This window comes from Aotus nancymaae, unplaced genomic scaffold (assembly GCF_030222135.1).
Source record: "Aotus nancymaae isolate 86718 unplaced genomic scaffold, 86718_ANA_hifiasm-v0.15.2.pri h1tg000046l, whole genome shotgun sequence".
NCBI lineage: Eukaryota > Metazoa > Chordata > Mammalia > Primates > Aotidae > Aotus > Aotus nancymaae.
The window spans coordinates 20,677,835-20,698,436 of record NW_026988460.1 but is presented as its reverse complement, the minus strand read 5'-3'; the positions used below and the strand labels follow the sequence as shown (position 1 = coordinate 20,698,436).

General features: G+C 48.9%; 2 protein-coding genes across 2 annotated transcripts in view; both read left to right on the top strand.

Annotated features, from left to right (window-relative positions):
- LOC105731273 (ubiquitin-like modifier-activating enzyme ATG7) overlaps positions 1–6,821 on the top strand; it is a 144,335-nt gene extending 137,514 nt beyond the window's left edge. The window contains 1 exon segment of the mRNA XM_064361979.1: positions 6,191–6,821. Within this exon segment, the coding sequence (XP_064218049.1) occupies positions 6,191–6,217 (27 nt within the window). The 3' untranslated portion in view covers positions 6,218–6,821.
- Positions 6,822–7,058: 237 nt separating this feature from the next.
- The window catches only part of LOC135268874 (nuclear pore membrane glycoprotein 210-like), a 16,470-nt gene continuing 2,926 nt past the window's right edge, over positions 7,059–20,602 (top strand). The window contains exons 1-7 of the mRNA XM_064361980.1: positions 7,059–8,702; positions 11,917–12,486; positions 12,607–12,658; positions 14,607–14,724; positions 15,267–15,374; positions 15,456–15,539; positions 15,771–15,894. Coding sequence (XP_064218050.1) covers positions 12,290–12,486; positions 12,607–12,658; positions 14,607–14,621 — 264 coding nt within the window. The 5' untranslated portion in view covers positions 7,059–8,702; positions 11,917–12,289 and the 3' untranslated portion in view covers positions 14,622–14,724; positions 15,267–15,374; positions 15,456–15,539; positions 15,771–15,894. The remainder of the gene's footprint in view (positions 8,703–11,916; positions 12,487–12,606; positions 12,659–14,606; positions 14,725–15,266; positions 15,375–15,455; positions 15,540–15,770; positions 15,895–20,602) is intronic.

Here is a 20,602-nt window from a genome sequence, read left to right as displayed (position 1 = left end):
TTTTAAGACAACCCTTTTGGGGGAGTGCCTTTGTATTTTTGGTGGACAGCAGGCTGGTGTGTTAGCTATGGTAAGCGTACAGCACTGAGTTGAATTTTTAGCACGAGACTGAGAGTTTCTCTCCTGCCACGAGAGGCACAAAATGAACTTTTAGGCTTGATGGCTCCTTTGTGCCTGTCCCTGTCTTAGGTTGTCTTTCCTTTGAAGAATCTTACCTGTCTTTAGCTAACCAGTCTTCTACCCAGGGCCAGCCAGGCAACAGCTCGAAAGTTGGAATTTGAGTAAACACAGCCCCAGGGGCTGATCTGCAGAGTGTTGTGGTTCCAGGAACAGTGCTATTATTTACCTTAAGTTGTTTCTTCTGCTAAGCTGCCTGCTTGGAAAAGATGGTATTAATGCAGCTTTTTGGGGCTATTAACATATTACTTGCTTAGTTTAAGCTTACTTCATCCTGACATTGGCCAGTGATTAAGTTCCAGTAGATGATTACACTTTACATAAGCCCATAGAAAGCTCCACTACCATACATGTCATTCTGAGACAATTCTCCACCTTCTTGAGGCACAGGCCGATACTTAGCTAATGCCATTAATTGACTGGTGGTTTGCTTGGCCATTACTTGCTTCTATAGTTGACCGAATACTCCCAATTAAGAGAGGCAGGAGACAAGATAGTATCAAACACCCTCCTAATATAATTACTACTCCCCCTATTTGGGTTTTAAATGCCCCCAACCATAAAAACCATCTCTAAAGAGGGAGTCTGGTGACCACCCTTTCCAGGTTTGTACTGGAACTTGAGCTAGTTTTTGCATGCTGGCAGTAATTTCCATGACTGCTTGTCCATTGTGATTAATTTTTAGACAGTAGTTTGATAAGTTAAACTTTTCACATACTCCTCCTTTTTGGGCTAAAAGATAATGTAATGTTAGTTTTTTTCTGGTAAATGGCATTTCTCATCTATGTGGCTTGTAAATTTGTAAGGTAGCAAATTTAAAGCTTTGGATGCTTCATTGGTTATGATTTTTAGAACTGCCTGCAGCCTAATGATGCGGTTAATTATATAGATGGGAGTGTGATATCCCCATGCCCTATTTTTGTGCCCGAGTGACTGGGCCATAATAATTATTTTTTTCTGGGGGCCAGTCTGTGTTTTTTCAGTTTCCTATTTGTACATTTATTATAGTTGTATCAGCTTATAGCATCACTAATCCAAAGTGGGATTTGAGTAAGCACCGCCTGCTTTTTTTGAAGGTTATAGGATTTGCAGTTATGTCATGTGCACACCTAATTAGGACTTTCCTAATAGGGGTGTTATAACAAGTTGGGGATAGAACTATTTTTTTTATTTTGAAGAAGTGTTTTTACTACCTGTTAGGCATCTAAGTATAAGGACACACTTCCCTAATGAGAAGGGGTTACCCGAGTTAGATTGTAAAGGGTTTCTTTTGCTGTTCTTTTACAGAGCTCAAACCATACCCCAGGTAAAAGTTTGGGGTTATAGCACACATAAGACTGATTATTACCTGGATTACAAATTGAATAGGTAGTTTGATTATACATGCAAGTTCCTAGGGAAGCTCCTTTACACTCATAATGTGTTTGCTATAGTAAAGTTTTAACTTGTGTATTCCCTGTCTATGTAGTGTGGGTGCACATAGGACACCCATATAGGACTTCCTCGCTCAGTAGATTTGCCATAAGGGCTGACATGAGCAAAATGAAAGGTAACATTTTTACACTAAGACTGGACAAGGAATGCTTTCTCCTGGGAGCAAAGCTTTGCAGCAATGTCAACATAGTAACAGGATACTTAATATTATTAAAATGACAAGGTTTAAGATTTTACTTAAGGTTTTAGTTTATGTTTGCTTATCCGGTGGAGATTGCTCGAGCTTCGGCCGTGCGTTGACTAGTCAGCTTCTGGTTGTGTGACTAGAGCAGGGCTCGATGGTTTCTCGGGGTCATCTGCATCTGGAACCGGACTGAGCTGGTCCTGGTCCTTGTCGATGACATGTCTCAAGGTTAGCCTGGTGGGATATTCCGGATCCGGCTGACTGGTTCACTTGTCTGGGGCTGCTGGCCTTAACTGGCTGTGATGAATCCAGAGAACAACTTTAGCAACTTTAACAGCAGTGGCGGTGGATAAGGTTACAATAAAAGGGCCCAATGTGGTTGGGTTCCACTTTTTAACCTAGACAGAGTCTCTGGGTTTAAATGAATGGATTGGAATTGTTAAACTTATAGGTATTCTTTTTTGTACCCAGCTTTGTTTCATGGCTTTACCTAGGGCCTGCATTTATCTCCTTAATGTTTATTTTTCCTATTTTTAAAAAAAAAAGATTTTCTTTTACCCAGGTTGTGGAGGGTGGTTTCCCAAACAAAACTTCGTAAGGTGAATATTAGGTCTGTTTGGTTGGGTGCGTCTGACTCAGAGAAGGACCATGGGCAAGATTTAATACCATCGTAAGTGGGTTTCCTGACAGAATTTCTTTAGGAATTGTTTCAGTGTCCAGTTTATTTGCTTTACCTTCCCTGAACTCTGGGGACGGTAGGCAGTATGTGATTTCCAACAGTTGAGAGAGATTTTGAACAATCTCAGCTACAAATGCCAGTTCATTGTCAGACCTGAGAGTCAGAGGCAGCCCAAACCTAGGAATACTATCTGTTAATAATGCATGAGTTGCCTCCATGGCTTTTTCAGTGCAGGTGGGGAAAAATTCTACCCACCTGGAGTAGGTGCAGACAAACACCAGCATAAACCGATAGCCTCCTGCTTGGGGCATTTCAGTAAAATCTACAAGCAAGTTTTCACATGGGGTTACTCCTACTTTTTGAATTCCCAGGGGCCAAAATGGCCCTTGCCATTGGTGATTCTGAGCACAGGTTAAGCATTGTTTACAGACGGCTCGGGAGATGACAGTGAGCAGCGGCACATAGAAGTGGCACCCGACTAGTGTTTCTAGTGCTGTTTTCCCATGTGAGTTTCTTGGTGGAACTGTTTTACAAACCTGAGGGCTATTACTTCAGGAAAAACTAATTTTCTGTTTGAGAACCTCCACCAGCCTTTTTTTTGTATAAGCTCCGTTTTCCTGAGCAAACCAGGTCCTCTCATTTGGGGAGTAATTTGGCTTCTCTTTAGGCAAAGGTTCTGGGAGGAGAGGCATGGCAGTAGCTGCCTTCCTACCTACCGTGCTGGAAAGTGGAGTATTCATTGCTGCACGCCTAGCTTCTGCATTTGCTTTCCTGTTTCCTCTTGCCTCTAGGGTCCCACCTTTTTGATGGCCTTGGCAATATATAACAGCTATTTTCTTAGGATCCCATACTGCATCTAAAAGTTGTAGGATTTTTTCTGGATACCCTACACTTGTTCCTTGGGCAGTTAGGAGTCCGTTTTTCTTGTATATGCTCCCATGTACATGTAGCATAGCAAAGGCATACTTTGAATTAGTATATATGTTGACACTCTTACCTTTTGCTAACAGCAATGCCTGCGTTAAAGCTATTAGCTCTGCTCCGGGGGCTGGGGTTCCTGTTGGCAGGCTTTGGGCATCTACCACTGAATTTAGAGTTACAACTGCGTATCCTGCCCATCTGACTTCTTCTGTTACAAAGCTGCTACCAGCTGTAAAGTACTTGACATCTGGATTTTGGAGGGGCCGATCTGTAAGGTCCCTTCTACTTGAGAATACTTTATCTACTGTCTCTATACAGTTATATAGGGGAGCTTCTGTTTCCAGTGGGAGGAGGGAGGCAGGGTTGAGAGTGTTTATAGTTTCTAAGGTTATGTGGGGTTTTTACATAAAAGCCCTGATATTGGGTCATTCTAGGATTTGACAACCAATGGTGCCTTCTTTGCTCCATTAGTGTTAAAACAGAGTGTGGTACCCATACAGTTAACTGCTTTCCCAGAGCACTTGTAGCAGCAAGAGCCTTGAAACAGGATGGCCGTCCTAAGCCACCGAGTCCAGTTGCTTTGATAGGCAGGCTATTGGGTGATGCCATGATTCCAAGACTGGGTTAAAACTCTGATGGCCATTCCCTTCTGCTCATGAACATACAGGAGAACGGGTTTAGTTATGTCTGGCAGTCCTAAAGCAGGTGCCTCAACTAGAGCCTTCTTCATTGTATTAAATGCTTTTTGTTGCTTAGGCCCCCAGATAAAGGGTTTTCTTTTCCCCCACTTTTGTGGATTTATATAATTATTTTGCCATTAGTGAGAAATTTGGGATTTAAATATGGCAGAACCCTGTTGCCCCTAAGAACCCTGTGACTTGTTGCTGGGAGGTTGGGGTGAGAATTCTACAGACAGCTTCCTTGCATGCAGTGCCTAACACACGCTGTCTGTCTGTGGCTTATGACAAACCCCAAGTATGTGACTCCGCAGGAAATCTGGGCTTTTTTTTTTCCTCCTTTTTATATACTTCATACCTTGCCTTCCACAGAAGGTGGAGGTTTGGGGTTCCTTCATGGCAGTTTTCGATAGTGGATGCTGCTAGGAGAAGGTCATTTCCATACTGCCGAAGGATGCGGTTTTTATCTGGTGGGGTGTAAGCATTAAGGTCTGATGCTAGGGCCTCACTGAAAATTGTGGGGGAGTTTTTGAACCTTTGGGGAAGCTTGGTCCAAGTATACTGGAGATTTTCCCATTGAAGGGCAAAGATGGATCGACTGGCATGGGGGTGAAGGTGGAAGAAAACATTCTTTTAGTTTAAAACAGTCAACAATACTGCATTGGAGGGAATTAGGGAGAGCAGAGTGTATGGGTTTGGAACTACTGGGTGAATAGTTACTGTTGCTTGGTTTACAGCTCGTAGGTTCCGCCCTGGCCTATAATTATCACAGGTATGGTACAATTTATTACTAGGCAGCCGTTTCTTTGATAAGGGTGGGATGTTCCAGGGTGACTGTCATGGCTCCAAAATGCCATGTTGATTAGCCACTCTGGATGCTTTGCTACGCCTAAAACAGCCTCCTGTGGTATGGGATACTGGTGTAGCCGGACTGGGCTGACTCCCACTGTTAGTTCTACTACCACTGGAGCATGATTCATGGCTAGCTCAGGTGGATTGTTTTCAGCCCGTACCTCTGGGAATTTACTAATTAATTCTGACAATATAACTTCCTTCATTGGCCCCAAGTTTGCTTTATAGGTCCCTTCATATCCCTAGCAGATAATTGCCACTCAGCTTGTGGTACTGTGAAGGCTAATACCATAGCCTTTGGTTACTTAAAATCTAAAGTCATGTTATCTTTAGGCTTAAAAGAAATTTGTACTTGTAGTTTTTGGAGCAGATTCCTCCCCAACAAAGGAACAGGGCAGCTGGGAAGATATAAGAACTTGTGCTGCACCTCTTGCCTTCCAGTGACATATTTTGACTGGCAAAAGGGTTTGTTTTTGTTTATTTTTACCTGATATTCCTATAGCCCCAATAGTAGTAGTGTAAGACAGTGACCCACCAGTTTGGATAATATCCCACCACTAGGTATTGCATGGGGATAAACCCCATGATCTTTATAGACCGTTCTTTTTGGGCATGCATACTTTCAATGTCCTTTCTTTTTCCACACTGCACATTGATCTCTCTCCAGTCTGGGCCGGGTTTTAGACTCTGGTTTAGCTATATTTTTTTCTTGCCCTCTTCCACGTCCTCCTCCACATCCTTTTATTATCCCAGCTTTTCTTTCAACTAAGGCAGCTGCTAGTAAATCTGCCTTTTCCTTTGCCTCACGCCTTGCCCTTCTCTTAGCCCCTGTCCTGTGCAGGGAGGGCGCAAAGCAGCAGAGTGTCTGCAACCCACCTGCCACCTTTCCAATGCTACTACAAGATTTGCAAGAAGGAAGAAATGGTCATTTATGAGGAACCATCTTTATTAACAAAGATAAAATAGGGCAGCGGAGAAGTGCTGCAGGCTCCGACGTTGCTCCAACATGGGCGTCTCACCTGACTCCTCCCTACAGCCATTGGCATCCACTGTCAGGTTTCAATGTTCCTGGACCTCAGGGCCTTCGTCCTCTCCAATCTAAATGCAGAGACATTTGACATGGACATGTTTCGCAAAATGCAATACGTTCTTATTGACTCTGGTCACCCTGCTGTGCACGAGAGCCAAAACCTCTTCCTCCTGTCTAGACTTTGGTCCTTTGACCGACACCCCCCATTCCCTCCCTCTGCCACTCTCTGGCCCCAGGTCACCATCCATCTACTGGCTACTTGAGTGGGGTCAACTTGTTCAGATCGTCACTTCTGGGGCATCACGTGGAATTGGTCTCTCTCAGGTGGTGGAGATGCTGAATAGTGGGATTTCCTCATTTCACGGTGCACACATCTATCTAATCCTCACACTGCACCCCATGAATGTACAAGCATGATTTGCCAATTAAAACAATACTAATAAAGACAGCATAAATATAGTAAAATGCAAGAAGTGCAGCTTCACCGCCCCACCTACCTGATTTTTTCAGCCGCCCAACTATGTTGAGCGGCTTCTTCTCTTGGGTGGGCATAGGCAGCAGCATCTCATTAGTATTGAAATGCATCTTCTGGCAGCCCTGCGGCAGCCCCGGCTTCTTGTTGGCTGGGCCAACACAGCCTCGGGCTGCCTAGCTTGGAGGACGCTGGCTTCCTGTGATGATTGTTGAGCCAGGGTTCTCTGGGTGGTGCTCTGGGTGGAGGAGGCAGCCATGAGGTCGTGCTGGAGGGCTTGTTGAGCCAAAGTTTCTAAATCTTCACTGCCCTTGGAGCACTTGATGGAGGCTGCAGCCACGAGGTCACGCTGGAGGGCTTGCTGAGCCGAGGTTTCTAAATCCCCATCACTGCCGATGGAGCTTCCGATGGAGGAGGCCACGCGGTCACGCTGGAGGGCTTGGTGAGATGAGGTTTCTAAATCCCCACCACTGCCGATGGAGCTCCCGATGGAGAAGGCCACGCGGTCAGGCTGGAGGGCTTGGAGGACTTGGTGAGGCGAGGTTTCTAAATCCCCACCACTGCCAATGGAGCCTCCGATGGAGGAGGCCACGCGGTCACGCTGGAGGGCTTGGTGAGATGAGGTTTCTAAATCCCCACCACTGCCGATGGAGCTCCTGATGGAGGAGGCCATGCGGTCAGGCTGGAGGGCTTGGAGGGCTTGGTGAGACGAGCTTTCTAAATCCCCACCACTGCCGATGGAGCTCCCGATGGAGGAGGCCACGCGGTCACGCTGGAGGGCTTGGTGAGATGAGGTTTCTAAATCCCCACCACTGCCGATGGAGCTCCCAATGGAGGAGGCCACACGGTCACTCTGGAGGGCTTGGTGAGACGAGGTTTCTAAATCCCCACCACTGCCGATGGAGCTCTCGATGGAGGAGGCCACGCGATCAGGCTGGAGGGCTTGGTGAGATGAGGTTTCTAAATCCCCATCACTGCCAATGGAGCTCCCAGTGGAGGAGGCCACACGGTCACACTGAAGGGCTTGCTGAGCCAAGGTTTGTAAATCTCCACCACTGCCGATGGAGCTCCCAATGGAGGCGGCCACGGGGTCATGCTGGAGGCCTTGCTGAGCCAAAGTTTCTAAATCTCCACAATTGCTGATGGAGCTCTTGATGGTCGAGGAGGCCATGGGGGCATGCTGGGGGTCTGGATTAAAACTCTCTGCCTTCCTCTTCAGGCCGGCAGGTGAACTGGAAACTTGCGGGCTGGCAGGTGAACTGGAAACTTGCAGGCCGGAAGGTGAACTGGAATCTTGCGGGCCGGCAGGTGAACTGGAAACTTGCGGGCCGGCAGATGAACTGGAAACTTGCGGGCCGGCAGGTGAACTGGAAACTTGGGGGCTGGAAGGTGAACTGGAATCTTGCGGGCCGGCAGATGAACTGGAAACTTGCGGGCCAGGAGGTGAACTGGAAACTTGAGGGCTGGCAGGTGAACTGGAAACTTTAGTGGATGGAGAACAGGTGGGATCCCCAGGAGCAAGGGACCGTAGTCTGTTAGTGGCTCGCTTTCTTATTCTATCAATAATGAGGTAGGTGGCCATGGGATAATTATATAAGTTTTCTTTAATTGCCTTGGAGACTTTCTCAGCCCTGAATCCCATGGCCACCAAGAGCTGGATTGTTTCAGGGTTTGGCTGTTGTAGGATTTGCTCTTCATGAGTTGCCAGAGGCAACTGCTGGCCGTTGTTGACCCACGCGTCCTTCAGAATTTCGTGGACTGTGGGCCTCTCCCTGGGATCTGATATTAACATTTTTTTCATTAGACTTTCAAGGCCTTTTGAAAAGGAGGCCGGACAAACGTACCTTCCAGATTGAATTTTTTCTATGAGGACCCTACGACTCTTTGAGAAGAAGGGCAGATCCCTGGACACCATCTGGTACAAAGTGACGCCTAGGCTCCAAACATCCATGGCGGGGCATTGGTAGCCCTGGCCCAGGATGACTTCTGGGGCCATGTAGAAGGAGGTGCCACAATATGTTGTCAGCCACTGCCCCTCATCATAAGTTGTTGCTAAACCGAAGTCAGCAATTTTTACATTTCTTTGACCGTCTAACAGGATGTTTTTCGGCTTCAGGTCCCTGTGTGCTATTCTTCTTGCGTGGCAGTACTCCATGGCCGACAGCATCTGCTGGAACATGGCCCGGGCCTCCTCCTCTGTCACGTGGTTGCGGTACAGCCACTGGTGCAGGTCTCCTCCTGATGCATACTCCATTATTAAATGGCATACATCTGTGGTATCAATTATTTGAAACAATTCTATGATATTGGGATGGTGCACAGATTTTAGAATAGTCAGCTCTGTCTGGTTAATGGCGACGCAGGTGCCAGTTTTGCGGGTGGTTTTCACGGCCACCTGGGTCCCAGTGAGCAAGTGGTGGGCCAGCTTCACCTCGCCGAAGGCACCACGGCCAATGAGTTCCAGCATTTGGTAATGCTGTAGCCCCTGATAAGTTCGGTTGTGGGCCAGTATCTGCCCCATGGTGCCTGATGCCTCTCTACACTAACTACACAACTAAATACTAAGCAACAATACTGACTATACTAACTATGCTAAAATATTAAGTAACAATACTGACTATACCAAAGTACGCTAAAATACTAAGCAACGATACTAACTATACTAACTACACTAACAATGCTAACTAGAAAAACACCAACCCCCCTCCCACAGAAACCCTCCCCCACCCCAAACACCCCCCACACCCAACCCCCCTACACAGAAACACACACAGATACAACACACACACACGCACGCGCGCGCACACACACACACGCACACACACCACACCACTCGGCAATCGCTGGTCTGAATCCACAGGTCACCAAAGAAGCTTCCAGGGATATCTCAGACCAAAAACCATGACCCAGCCAGAGCCTTATATAGGCCCTGTGATTCCATCACAAAGGCTTTTGATGACATCAGAGCAAAGCAGGGGCCAATCACGGCTGGGGATCATTCAGAGTTCTGAGCATGAGCCAGTCATGGCTGGGGATCATTTACAGAGGTTTTCTCACTTTTGGTCCCCAAAACATCTTCCTCTTTTAAAAAGAAAAGTGCTTTTGTCTAGATGGGTTATAGAGATTCATATTTAGTTTCCTAGCTACTTAAACTGGTACAACACTTCAACAGCATTTTCATTTGTAGTTTCTTTTTCTATAATTTTTTTATTATACTCTTAACTTCTGGGGTACATGTATAGATTGTGCAGGTTTGTTACATAGGCTTACAGGTGCCATGGTGGTTTTCAGTCATTTGTAATTTCAAAATCGGAAATAGCTTTTGGATTTTGAAGATCTCCTAATGTCTACATGCAAAATATTCAGTTCCTTTTCTTTCATCTCTGAATGGTTGGTCTCAACCATTGAGAAGGGAGAGAATATTTTCCTCTCCTTGTAGGGTTTTTCCTTCCTCATGTGGTTGAGATTATGTAATGGACACAGAGGAAACAGAGATAGCCTACCCTCCACAAACCCATAACCTCATCAGGAAGGCCCCCCAGCCATAAAGCTCCTTCAGCATGAGGAGCACCAGGTGAAGCGGGGGCCAGAGAAGAGTGGCCTGGGCCGCAGGTCAGCACTGGTGAGGGAGGAAGCGGGGCTTTCTGGAGGCCAGTGTGCTGAGCCCTGCGGTGTGAGGAGGGGTCGCCTAAGTGAGTAGAGACAAGGGCAGGAGGGTAGCCTCTGCAAAGGCCCAGGATGACAGAGGGTGGCTCTCTGGAGGGATGCGCTAGTCTGAACGAGTGACTGGGGCCAGGTTGGGAGCGCTCGAGTCCCAGGACAGAGGCTGAGCCTGTATTCCAGGGCCGGGGCTGTGGAATAGTTCTGAGCCCCTCACTGGGCCACAGCCCTGAGACCCTGACTCCGCTCCTGACCTGGGAGTGGGCTCAACTGAACTCCACCTCCTCGCCAGCCTCGCTGCCTCCAGCCTCCCCCACCCACGCCCCTCCTTTCAGGCTCCCAGAGGGATCCAAGGAAAAGCCACCTCTGGCCTACACCACCCACCTGCTGGCCCTGAGACCTTCAAGGAGAAGCCCTCCTCCTCGTCCACCAGGGCTCGCCTGGGCAGCCTGTTCTCCCCATGGCCCTGCCTTACAGACCACCCTGTGTGACAGGCCATCATGTTTTGTACACACAGTCCCCACTGCCTGGATTCCCCCGCTTACTCTCCTGCACTGGGTGCCCTCCTGTCCCTTCAGTCCCAGCTGCGATATCTAGCACTCTGGGGAGCGTCCCTGAGTCCTGGACACAGAGGAGCCTCTTCTGCCCTGGATCCCAGGACTGCTTCTGCTTTCCTTCTGCCATGGTGCAGAAACCTCTACCACACACACACACACACACACACGCACGTGCACACACATACACCTCACACACACTTCCCACCATCTGGGGACATGGATTTCTGCCTGCTGGACTGCCTCTCTCCCACCCCAGCCTCTCGGGGACCCCAGGCAGAGATGCTGCTACTAATAGTAGGGGCCCTGTAGGTGCACTGGAGGTGGGGAAGGGAAGGGCTCCCCAGGAATAGCCCTGCATGGATGACAGCCACCCCACAGAGGGCACGGCCACTAGGAAATTTAGGTCTTTCTACATTTAGGTGGAGGCAGCAGGCACAGGCGGGAAGGAGAAAGTGGGGCTGGATTCCCATGGTTGCTAAATGCCAGGATGAGGTGCTTCTATTGCCTCCTGGGGAGCAAGCTTTGGGAGAGACTGCGGCCCACGAGGGCAGCACTGATGAGGCTGGTCTGGAGAGAGATGGCCCCTGAAGGGGCACACCTGTGCCTGTCCCTCTTGGCTCAGCCCTCACTGGCACCAGGAATCCCTTGGTCGGGAATGGGGGGCGTCATGGCCTTCTGCATGAACACCCTGACATGTTCCCCCCAGGATTCTGCACTTTTTTCTTTTTTTTTTTTTTTTTTTCCAAGACAGAGTCTCACTCCGTCACCCAGGCTAGAGTACAATGGCATGATCTCAGCTCACTGCAACCTCCACTGCCTTGGTTCAGGCGATTCTCCTAACTCAGCTTCCTGAGTATGTGGGATTACAGGTGTGCACCACCACGCCCAGCTCATTTTTTGTATTTTTAGTGGAGACGGGATTTTGCCATGTTGGCCAGGCTGGTCTTGAACCCCTGGGCTCAAGTGATCATCCCACCTTGGCTTCCCAAAGTGCTGGGATTCCAGGTGGGAGCCACCGCTCTTGGCCTACTCCTGCTCTTCCATCCATACATTGGAGTCGCCTCTCCCTGTGGGCAGCTGCTGCACCCTGAGTGCCTGGAACAACTGTGGCCCCGAGGAGATGCTCAAACACAGGACTCTCCAGGGGCCTCAGATCTGGGTGGCTCCCTTGTGTGACATGAGGCAGGAAGCAGAGCTCTGTGGGTCGTGTGTCGCCCTAGGGGATGAAGGCTATCCCTGTTCTCTTGTGAGCCAGGCTTGGCCACTCTTCCAGGAGACCCATCCCCACTGCCTCTCCTGGCCAGCAGCAGCCTTCCTGTCCCTGCCCGGAGTCATGTCTGCCACATGCTCTGAAGCTGGCCCTTTGCTGTGAGGTCTTGAAGGGCAGGGTGTGTGTGAGTCACCAACCACTGGGGCCTCGTAGGGTGGGGAGGCATCTAAGCGGGACTGCTGCCAACCCACTTCTGGGTCTGGAGTGGAGGAGCTGGCAACTCACTCCACCTTGGGGGGCTGATGGGAGGCCTCAAAGAGGCCTTGGCCATCCTACTGGGCTGAGGAGCACCAGGGGTTTATCAGGGCTTGTGGCTGGGAGCAAGGCCAGGCCCTGGGTCTTCTGGGCATGCTCTTCTTGAAGGGTGGCCTGCAGGATGAACTGGTATTGGCCTGCAGGTGTTCCATGGCCTCATGCATCTGATGTTCTTGCCCTTCAGCGTGACCCTCCAGTGCCTTCATCGGCCGCCACAGAGCTCATGCTGGTAGAGGACGTGAGGGTGAGCCTGGAAGAGGTGACCATCTACGACCATCTTGGCTTCCAGATACAGCCCTTGCCCTGCCGGCTGCCTGGGTAAGACCACCGGGGGACCTCCTCCCCCTCCAACACACAGCCCAGCTCTCCCTGAATCTGCCTCCTGCAGGTGGAGCTCCCCCTCTGGAAAGACTCGGGTGACTTCTTCCTCAATACCAGTGCTGCAGACGACATCAAGATGGCCTACCAGGAAACCAGGGCCATCACCATGGTAAGTTTGGGTCATTGGTTCCCCAGAATGATTTTCATTCTTCATCTGGGCCATCGTGATGTTCATTGATTGGTATTTTAAAAGCTGTCACTTAATCTCATCAGCTATAAGTAGCAAAACTGTTAGAATCTCTGATTTATTCTGCGACTTTAGTCATTTTCATGCTACCTTTGTGATTTTTTTTTATTTTCGAGACAGGGTCTCACTCTGTTGCCTGGGCTGGAGTGCAGTGGCAGGATCTTAGCTACTGCAGCCTTGACCTCCTGAACTTAAGTGATGCTCTCAACTCAGCCTCTGGAGTAGCTGTGACTACCACCACCCAGCTGCGCACAACACCACACTCAGCTAATTTTTGTATTTTTTGTAGAGACGGGGTCTCGCCATGTTGCCCAGGCTGGTCTCAAACTCCTGGGCTCAAGGGATCCACTGGCCCTGGCCTCTGAAAGTGCTGGCATTACCGGTGTGACCCTCCACACCCAGGCTACCTTTATGATTTTCATTCCATGTCCACAAACTACCCACACTGTTCCCTAATGGTTTCCTTTCTGTCAATCTTTTCATTAAAATTAAAATGTTATTACATAAGCAGCACTCTAACAACAATAAAGAAAATTGCTTCTAAAGAGGTTGCACCTTTCTCTGTTTCCCCAGGTTGATTTCTTGACCCTCTCCCTGTTCTTGCAAGTGTTGGCTTATCTGTGCTCTTGGCATGGAAGAATTTAGTGTTCTGTTTTCCACTATCTTACTCTATTCTCACTTTTTCTATTTCCCCATGTTGATAGGGAGGCTGGCTGATTATTTTTATGTCGTCATTTGTACTTTTGCCATTCTTCTCTAATCAGAGTGTTTGGATGGTCAGAATGTCTTTGTTCTTTCAAAAATATAGGGAAGAATAGAATGAAAAGAGTAAAAAACAAACACTATCAGACACGTCTGCATATCTGCACAATGGGTTATGGTGCAATCACAAATACAGAACTTACTTTAGAAGGGAGCTCTTACTAATGAAAGTGTAATAAACCCTCTCTAAGTCATCAACCCAAGGCAGCCCAAAGCTCATTGTTTTGATACAACAATGGCAGTGACACCCACCCCAGCATGTCATTAAACCACTGCTGTGCTGTAGCCTTTGAGCTGCTATGAGCCCAAGACCTGCTTTCCTCTGTTAAAAGGGGTGGTTCCGCGTGATTGAGGAGTGTTGCAATCAGGCCAGCTTCGGAGACTTTCCCCGGACCCAGCGAGGCCTGGGTTGATTTGGTGCTTGGTGTGTGGTGGGGACTCAGATGGTGCAGCGCTGTGGGTGGGCTAGAGGTGCCCTGACCGTGGGTCTCCTGCCATCCTGATACTCGGGCTTGCTCTTGGCTTTGCGTGGTTCATGGAGGTAGCCCTCGCAGGCTCGCAGCAGCGGGAAACTTCCTGGCTTCAGGAAAGGCCAAAGTCACAGTTCACCTTTGCAGTGACAATGTCCCAGAGTCTCCTTTCAGAAACACAGCCAGGGCACCTTTCTTTGGCTTTTTGCACCTACTGACTGTCTTCACATAGACTGTCACTAAATTAACTTCTTCTAGGGCAGGATAGGTGTAAAGTCAGTGAGGGGAAGCAGCAGGGTGTGAGGAACACAGTTGGAAATGCTGTGCTAAATGGACCTGGCTCCAAGGTGCAGTGTCGGGGAGTAACAGGGGGAGGTGGAGACTGTGGCAAACGAGCACACTGGCCTAGTCTAAGGGCAGCCACCATGCACCTCTAGCTGATTTCTGTTGTTTTTAATCACATCTGTGTCGAGGTCATTCACATACCATGCAATTCACACACCTAAAGCATACAGTTCAGGGTTTTTTAGTACATTTTAGAACGTTCACAGAGTTGGGAACCATCACCAAACACATCCTCCTCTCCCCTCCCCGCCCCTCCCTTCCCTTCCCTTTTCTTTCTTTTCTTTTCTTTCCAGGCTGTCACTCTGTAACCCAGGCTGGAGTGCAGTACTGCCATCTCAGCTCACTGCAACCTCTGCCTCCCAGGCCGAAGCCATCCTCCCACCTCGGCCTCCTGAGTAGCTGGGATTACAGGTGGGTGCCACCACAGCTAGCTAATTTCTATTTTTTAGCTGGCTATGGTGGCAACATGACGGGGGTTTGCCATGTTGCCAGGATAGTCTCAACCTCCTGAGCTCAAGCAATCCACCAGCCTCGACCTCCCAAAGTGCTGGGATTACAGGTCTGAGCCACTACTGTGCCTGGCCAGATCAGGCACTTTCTAGACCTTCCTAAAAGCTGTGTCTTGGATTTTGCTTTCCTCTACTGTTAGGTGAGGTCCATACAGCTAATATATGCAGAATTTCTAGAAGAGTTCTGGCACATGGTGGAAATCGTTATGATATTGGCTCTGAGCTCCCTGGGGGCTGGGGCAAAATGAGAACCACATTAAACTACATAGTCTTGTTATCATATCAAACAAGGGAAACCTTACTTGTTTCTCAGGAGGTGGTCTAGGTGATAGTCCTGTTGTTAGTGTTTGGCCTGAAGCAGGTCAGTGTTGCTTCCTAAGAGCCTACTTTTTAGTGGGTGAGTCTAAGGGACTTTAACTTGTGTGATTTGTCTCCTTACTCCAGGGAGACCTCTGGGCTTGTACTCCTCTCCAGCTGTCCCCAGATGACTAGTCGCCTCCAGAAGTTCTTCATTCATGCACCGAGAGCCCAGAGGCCCACAGCCACCTACTGGTGAGAGGTGCTGGGAGGTTCCTAGGGTGGTGGGGAGGTCCCAGCAAGCCATGATGTGATCTCCTCCTGCCCCTTTCTCAGTGCTGTCACTAATGGGATCCCAGCTACTTCTGAGGGAAGATCCAGACCGCCCTGAAACTGGAACACATTGATGGGGTCAATCTTGTGAGTCCGGGTCTGGGCAGGGAAGAGGAAGGATGCTTCTAGATATAGTACCCCTATGGAGAGGAGTCAGGGGTATGGATTTGGGATAGCTGGCTCTCCTGTCCCCTAAAACAGGCAAGTGGCCACTGCCTATACTGTGGCCCTGTCCAGAGTTCTGCTGTTGGGGGCAGGGAGGGTCTGGGTATAGCTGCCAGGCCTGTGTAATGCTTGTTCCCTCTTGGCTGGCACCAGTCAGTTCTGGTGAAGACCCCATCCTGAAAGGACATCGTGGAAGGTGTCAAGAAGACTCTCAGCCACTTTCCTGTGTTGGCCACAGGCTCTGGCTGTGCCCTGGTCCAGCTGCAGCCGCTGACAGGTAGGTCTGGCGCACCAGCCAGCCTTTAAAACTGCACTTGATTTGGGAGGCTGAAGCCGGTGGATCACAGGTTCAGGAGTTCAAGACCAGCCTCGTCAAGATGGTGAAACCCCATCTCTACTAAAAACTACAAAAACTAGCCAGGCGTGGTGGCAGGCCCCTGTAATCCCAGCTCCTCAGGAGGCTGAGGCAGGAGAATTGATTGAACCCAGGCAGCAGAGGTTGCAGTGAGCTGAGATCACACCACTGCACTGGAGCCAGGCGCAGCAGCTGTAATGCCAGCACTTTGGTAGGCCAAGGCAGACAGATAACTTGAGGTCAGGAGTTCGAGACCAGCCTGGCTAACATAGTGAAACCCTGTCTCTTACTAAAAATACAAAAATTAGCTGGGTGTGGTAGCATGTGCCTATAGTCCTAGCTACTTGGGAGGCTGAGGTAGGAGAATCACTTGAACCCAGGAGATGGAGGTTGCAGTGAGCCAAGGTGCCAAGGTTGCTCCATTACACTCAAGCCTGGGAGACAGAGTGAAACTCCATCTAAAAAAAAAAAAAAAAGATGGATTTGGCTCAGGGAGGCGAGGGGCTGGGGAGACAGTGGTGATATCAACAGCAGCCTGGGGAGCATGTAATGGTCCCCAGAGGTGTATGTGACAGGCCCAGCTGGGAGGAGGCAGCTCCAGGCCAGCACCCCAGCAGCAAAGAGCAGGCCTTATGCCCGGTGGCTTCAACAATTAGGGTTGCATCTCATCATGAGTGGATCCCACAGCCAGGCAGATTGACAGCTGTGATCGTCCTGACCTGTTGTGTGTCCCTTTCTGGATGCAGGAGCCATAGTACCAACCTCACTGAAACCATGTGGTCTGAGAAAAGGGGGTGGTGTTTCCAAAGGACAAGGGGAGGCGCGGTACTGGTCAGACAGAAAGAGCAGCTGCCCACTGTCTCTCCTGGCACTTCTCTTGTTCAGCGTTCTCCAGTCAACTGCAGGTGCACATGGTACTACAGCTCTGCCCTCTGCTTGAGGACCACATGTACTCTGCCCGCATGGGCACTGTCCTGGGCCAGCGATTTCTGCCGTCAGCTGAGAGCACCAAGCCCCAAACACAGGTACTCCAGCCCACCTGCCTCCTGCTTTCTGGGAGGTAGAGGGAGAGGTAAGCATGGGCAGCATCTCCAGACCTTAGCTGTGTAGCTAGTTCCCCCTCCCCCCAGCCCCTGTTAGCCACCATTCTGCTTCTGTCTCTATGAAGCTGACTGTTCTAGGAACCTCATAAGTGGAGATGTCAGATCTTTTTCTTTAAAAAATTATGAAATAGGGCCAGGCATGATGGCTCACTCTTGTAATCCCAACACTTTGGGAGGCTGAGGTGGGTGGATCACGAGGTCAGGAGTTTGAGACCAGCCTGGCCAACATGATGAAACCTTGTCTCTACTAAAAATGCAAAAATTAGCTGGGCGTGGTGACAGGCACCTGTAATCCTAGCTACTTGAGAGGCTGAGGTAGGAGAATTGCTTGAACCCAGGAGACGGAGGCTGCAGTGAGACAAGATTGCACCACTGCGCTCCAGCCTGGATGACATAGTGAGACTCCATCTCAAAAATAAAAATAAAAAATTGTGAAATACAGCAAACATCAAAGCATGCCTAAAACATTTCTGTGATTTAAAGAATACCATCATGGAGTGTGGGTTCATGCCTGTAATCACAGCACTTTGGGAGGCCAAGATGGGAGGACCAGTTGAGCCCAGCAATTCAAGACCAGCTTGGACAACATGGGAAAACTTGTCTCTACAAAAAATTAGACATAGTGGTGTACACCTGCAGTCCCAGCTACCTGGGAGGCTGAGGTGGGAGGATCACCTGAGCCCAGAAGATTGGGGCTGCAGTGAGCTGTGATCTGCCCTCCATCCTGGGCAACAGAGTGAGACCCTGTCTCAAAAGAAAACACAGGCTGGGCGTAGTGGCTCATGCCTGTAATCCCAACAATTTGGGAGGCCGAGGTGGACAGATCACCTGAGGTCAGGAGTTTGAGATCAGCCTGGCCAACATGGTGAAACCCCGTTTCTACTAAAAATACAAAAATTAGCCCAGCATGGTGGTGGACATCTGTAATCCCAGCTACTCAGGAGGCTGAGGCAGGAGAATCCCTTGTATCCAGGAGACGGAGGTTGCAGTGAGCCAAGATTGTGCCACTGTACTCCAGCCTGGGTGACAAGAATGAAACTCCATCTCAAAGAAAAAAAAAAAAACAAAAAAAACACCATCATCCCCTCAGTGACCATAGAGGATTGGTTCCAGGATCCCCTTTGGATAACAAAATCTGATAACCAAAATCTGTGGATGCTCAAATCACTTGTAAAAAATGGCCCAGTGTTTACATATAGTCTACATACATCCTCCTTTAAATAATTTCTGTATTACTTATAACACCTAATGCAATGTAAATATATAAACAGTTGTTATACTGTATTGTTTTCATTTGTATTTTTTGTTGTATAATTTTTTATTTATTTTTTCATCTGTGGTTGGTTGGGTCCACAGATGTGGCACTTGTGAATAGGGAGATAAAATTATAAAGTAGTACCCATAGTACCCCCCTTGGGGCATGAAATACAGGCACCCTCTCCTTTTCGTGTAGAGCAGCAATTATCAACCCTGGCCCTGTATTAGAATCTCCCTCCCCCAACCCCTCAGGAAGCTTCAATCCCCAATTCTGCACTGCAGAGATTCTGGTTTAATTGGCCTGGGGTGGCTACCCGGCCACTGATCTTTTAAAAACTACCTGTGGCCAGGCACGGTGGTTCACGCCTGTAATCCCAGCACTTTGAGAAGCCAAGCGGGTGGATCACAAGGTCAGAAGATGAAGACCATCCTGGCTAATATGGTGAAACCCCATCTCAGCTAAAAATACAAAAAATTAGCTGGGCGTGGTGGCATGCACCTGTAGTCCCAGCTACTAGGGAAGCTGAGGCAGGAGAATTGCTTAAACTTGGGAGGCGGAGGTTGCAGTGAACCAAGATCACACCACTGCACTCCAGCCTGGGCAACAGAGTGAGACAGAGTCTCACTCTGTCTAAAAAAAAAAAAAAAAAAAAAAAAAAAAATCCTACCTAAAGGGGTTCTCCTGTTCAGTCGAGGTTGGAAATGACTGCCCTGGTTTGGGAGAATTACTTGCTTTTCAAGTTTACTGCATATACATGCATCCCTAACTAATGTATTTCATTTTGCCTGGTTTTGAAGTTTCTGGAAGGAACCACACTGTACATATTCTTTCATGATTTGCTCTTGCTCCTAATTGTAAAGTCATGTGGTTTGAATTCCAGAGTTGGAATAGACCAGTTAGGTCATTTGGCTGTTACCACATGCTGCTCCTGGTGCAGTTACACAAGGATTTCCAGATTAGAGTGTCTGGCCTGGTGTGTTCGTTTGCTAGAGCTGCCATTAACACATTAACACAGCCTGAGTGGCTTAAAACAACAAATGTGTTAATAGTCTATTGGTTCCAAAGACCAGAAGTCCCAGCACGATGTCACTCTGAAGGCTTGAGGGTTAGAATCCTTTCCAGATTCTCGGATGGCTCCAGGTGTCCCTTGGCTTGTGGCTGCATCACACCAATCTCTGCTTCCATTTTTCTTTCTTTTTTAAATTTTATTTTTTGAGACAAGAGTCTTGCTCTTATTGCCCAGGCTGGAGTGCAATGGCACAATCTCGGCTCATGCAACCTCCACCTCCCAGGTTCAAGCGATTCTCCTGCCTCAGCCTCCCGAGTAGCTGGGATTACAGGTGTACACCCCCAGCCCCAGCTAATTTTTGTTTTTCTAATAGAGACGGGGTTTCACCATGTTGGCCAGCCTGGTCTTGAACTCCTGACCCCAAGAGATCCGCCCACCTTTGCCTCCCAAAGTACTGGGATTAGAGACCTAAACCACTGTGCCCTGCCTGCTTCCATCTTCACGTGGCTTTCTCCTCATGTCTGTCTGCTCTTCTGACCTTTTTTTTTCTTTTTTTTTAAGACAGGGTCTCACTCTGTCACCCAGGCTGGAGTGTAGTGGTGCAAGCATAGCTCACTACAGCCTTGAACTCCTGCCTCACCTGAGTAGCTGGGACTACAAGCACACATACCACACCCAGCTAATCCTTTTAAAAATTGTAGGCTGGGCATGGTGGCTCACACCTGTAATCCCGGCATTTTGGGAGGCTGAGGAGGTGGATCTCAAGGTCAGGAGTTCGAGAGCAGCCTGGCCAACATGATGAAACCCCTTCTCTGCTAAAAGTACAAAAATTAGCCAGGCATGGTGGCACACACCTGTATTCCCATCTACTCAGGAGGTTGAGACAGGAGAATTTCTTGAACCCAGGAGGTGGAGGTTGCAGTGAGCCAAGATCATGCCATTGCACTCCAGCCTGGGCAACAGAGTAAGACTCCATTTCAAAAAAAAGGCTGGGCATGGTGGCTCACGCCTGTAATCCCAGCAGTTTGGGAGGCCAAGGCAGGCGGATCACCTGAGGTTGGGAGTTCGAGACCAGCCTGACTAACCTGGAGAAACCCCGTCTCTACTAAAAATACAAAACTTAGCCGTGCGTAGTGGCCCATGCCTGTAATCCCAGCTACTCAAGAGGCTGAGGCAGGAGAATCGTTTGAACCTGGAAAGTGGAGGTTGCAGTGAGCCAAGATTGCACCATTGCACTCCAGGCTAGGCAACAAGAGTCAA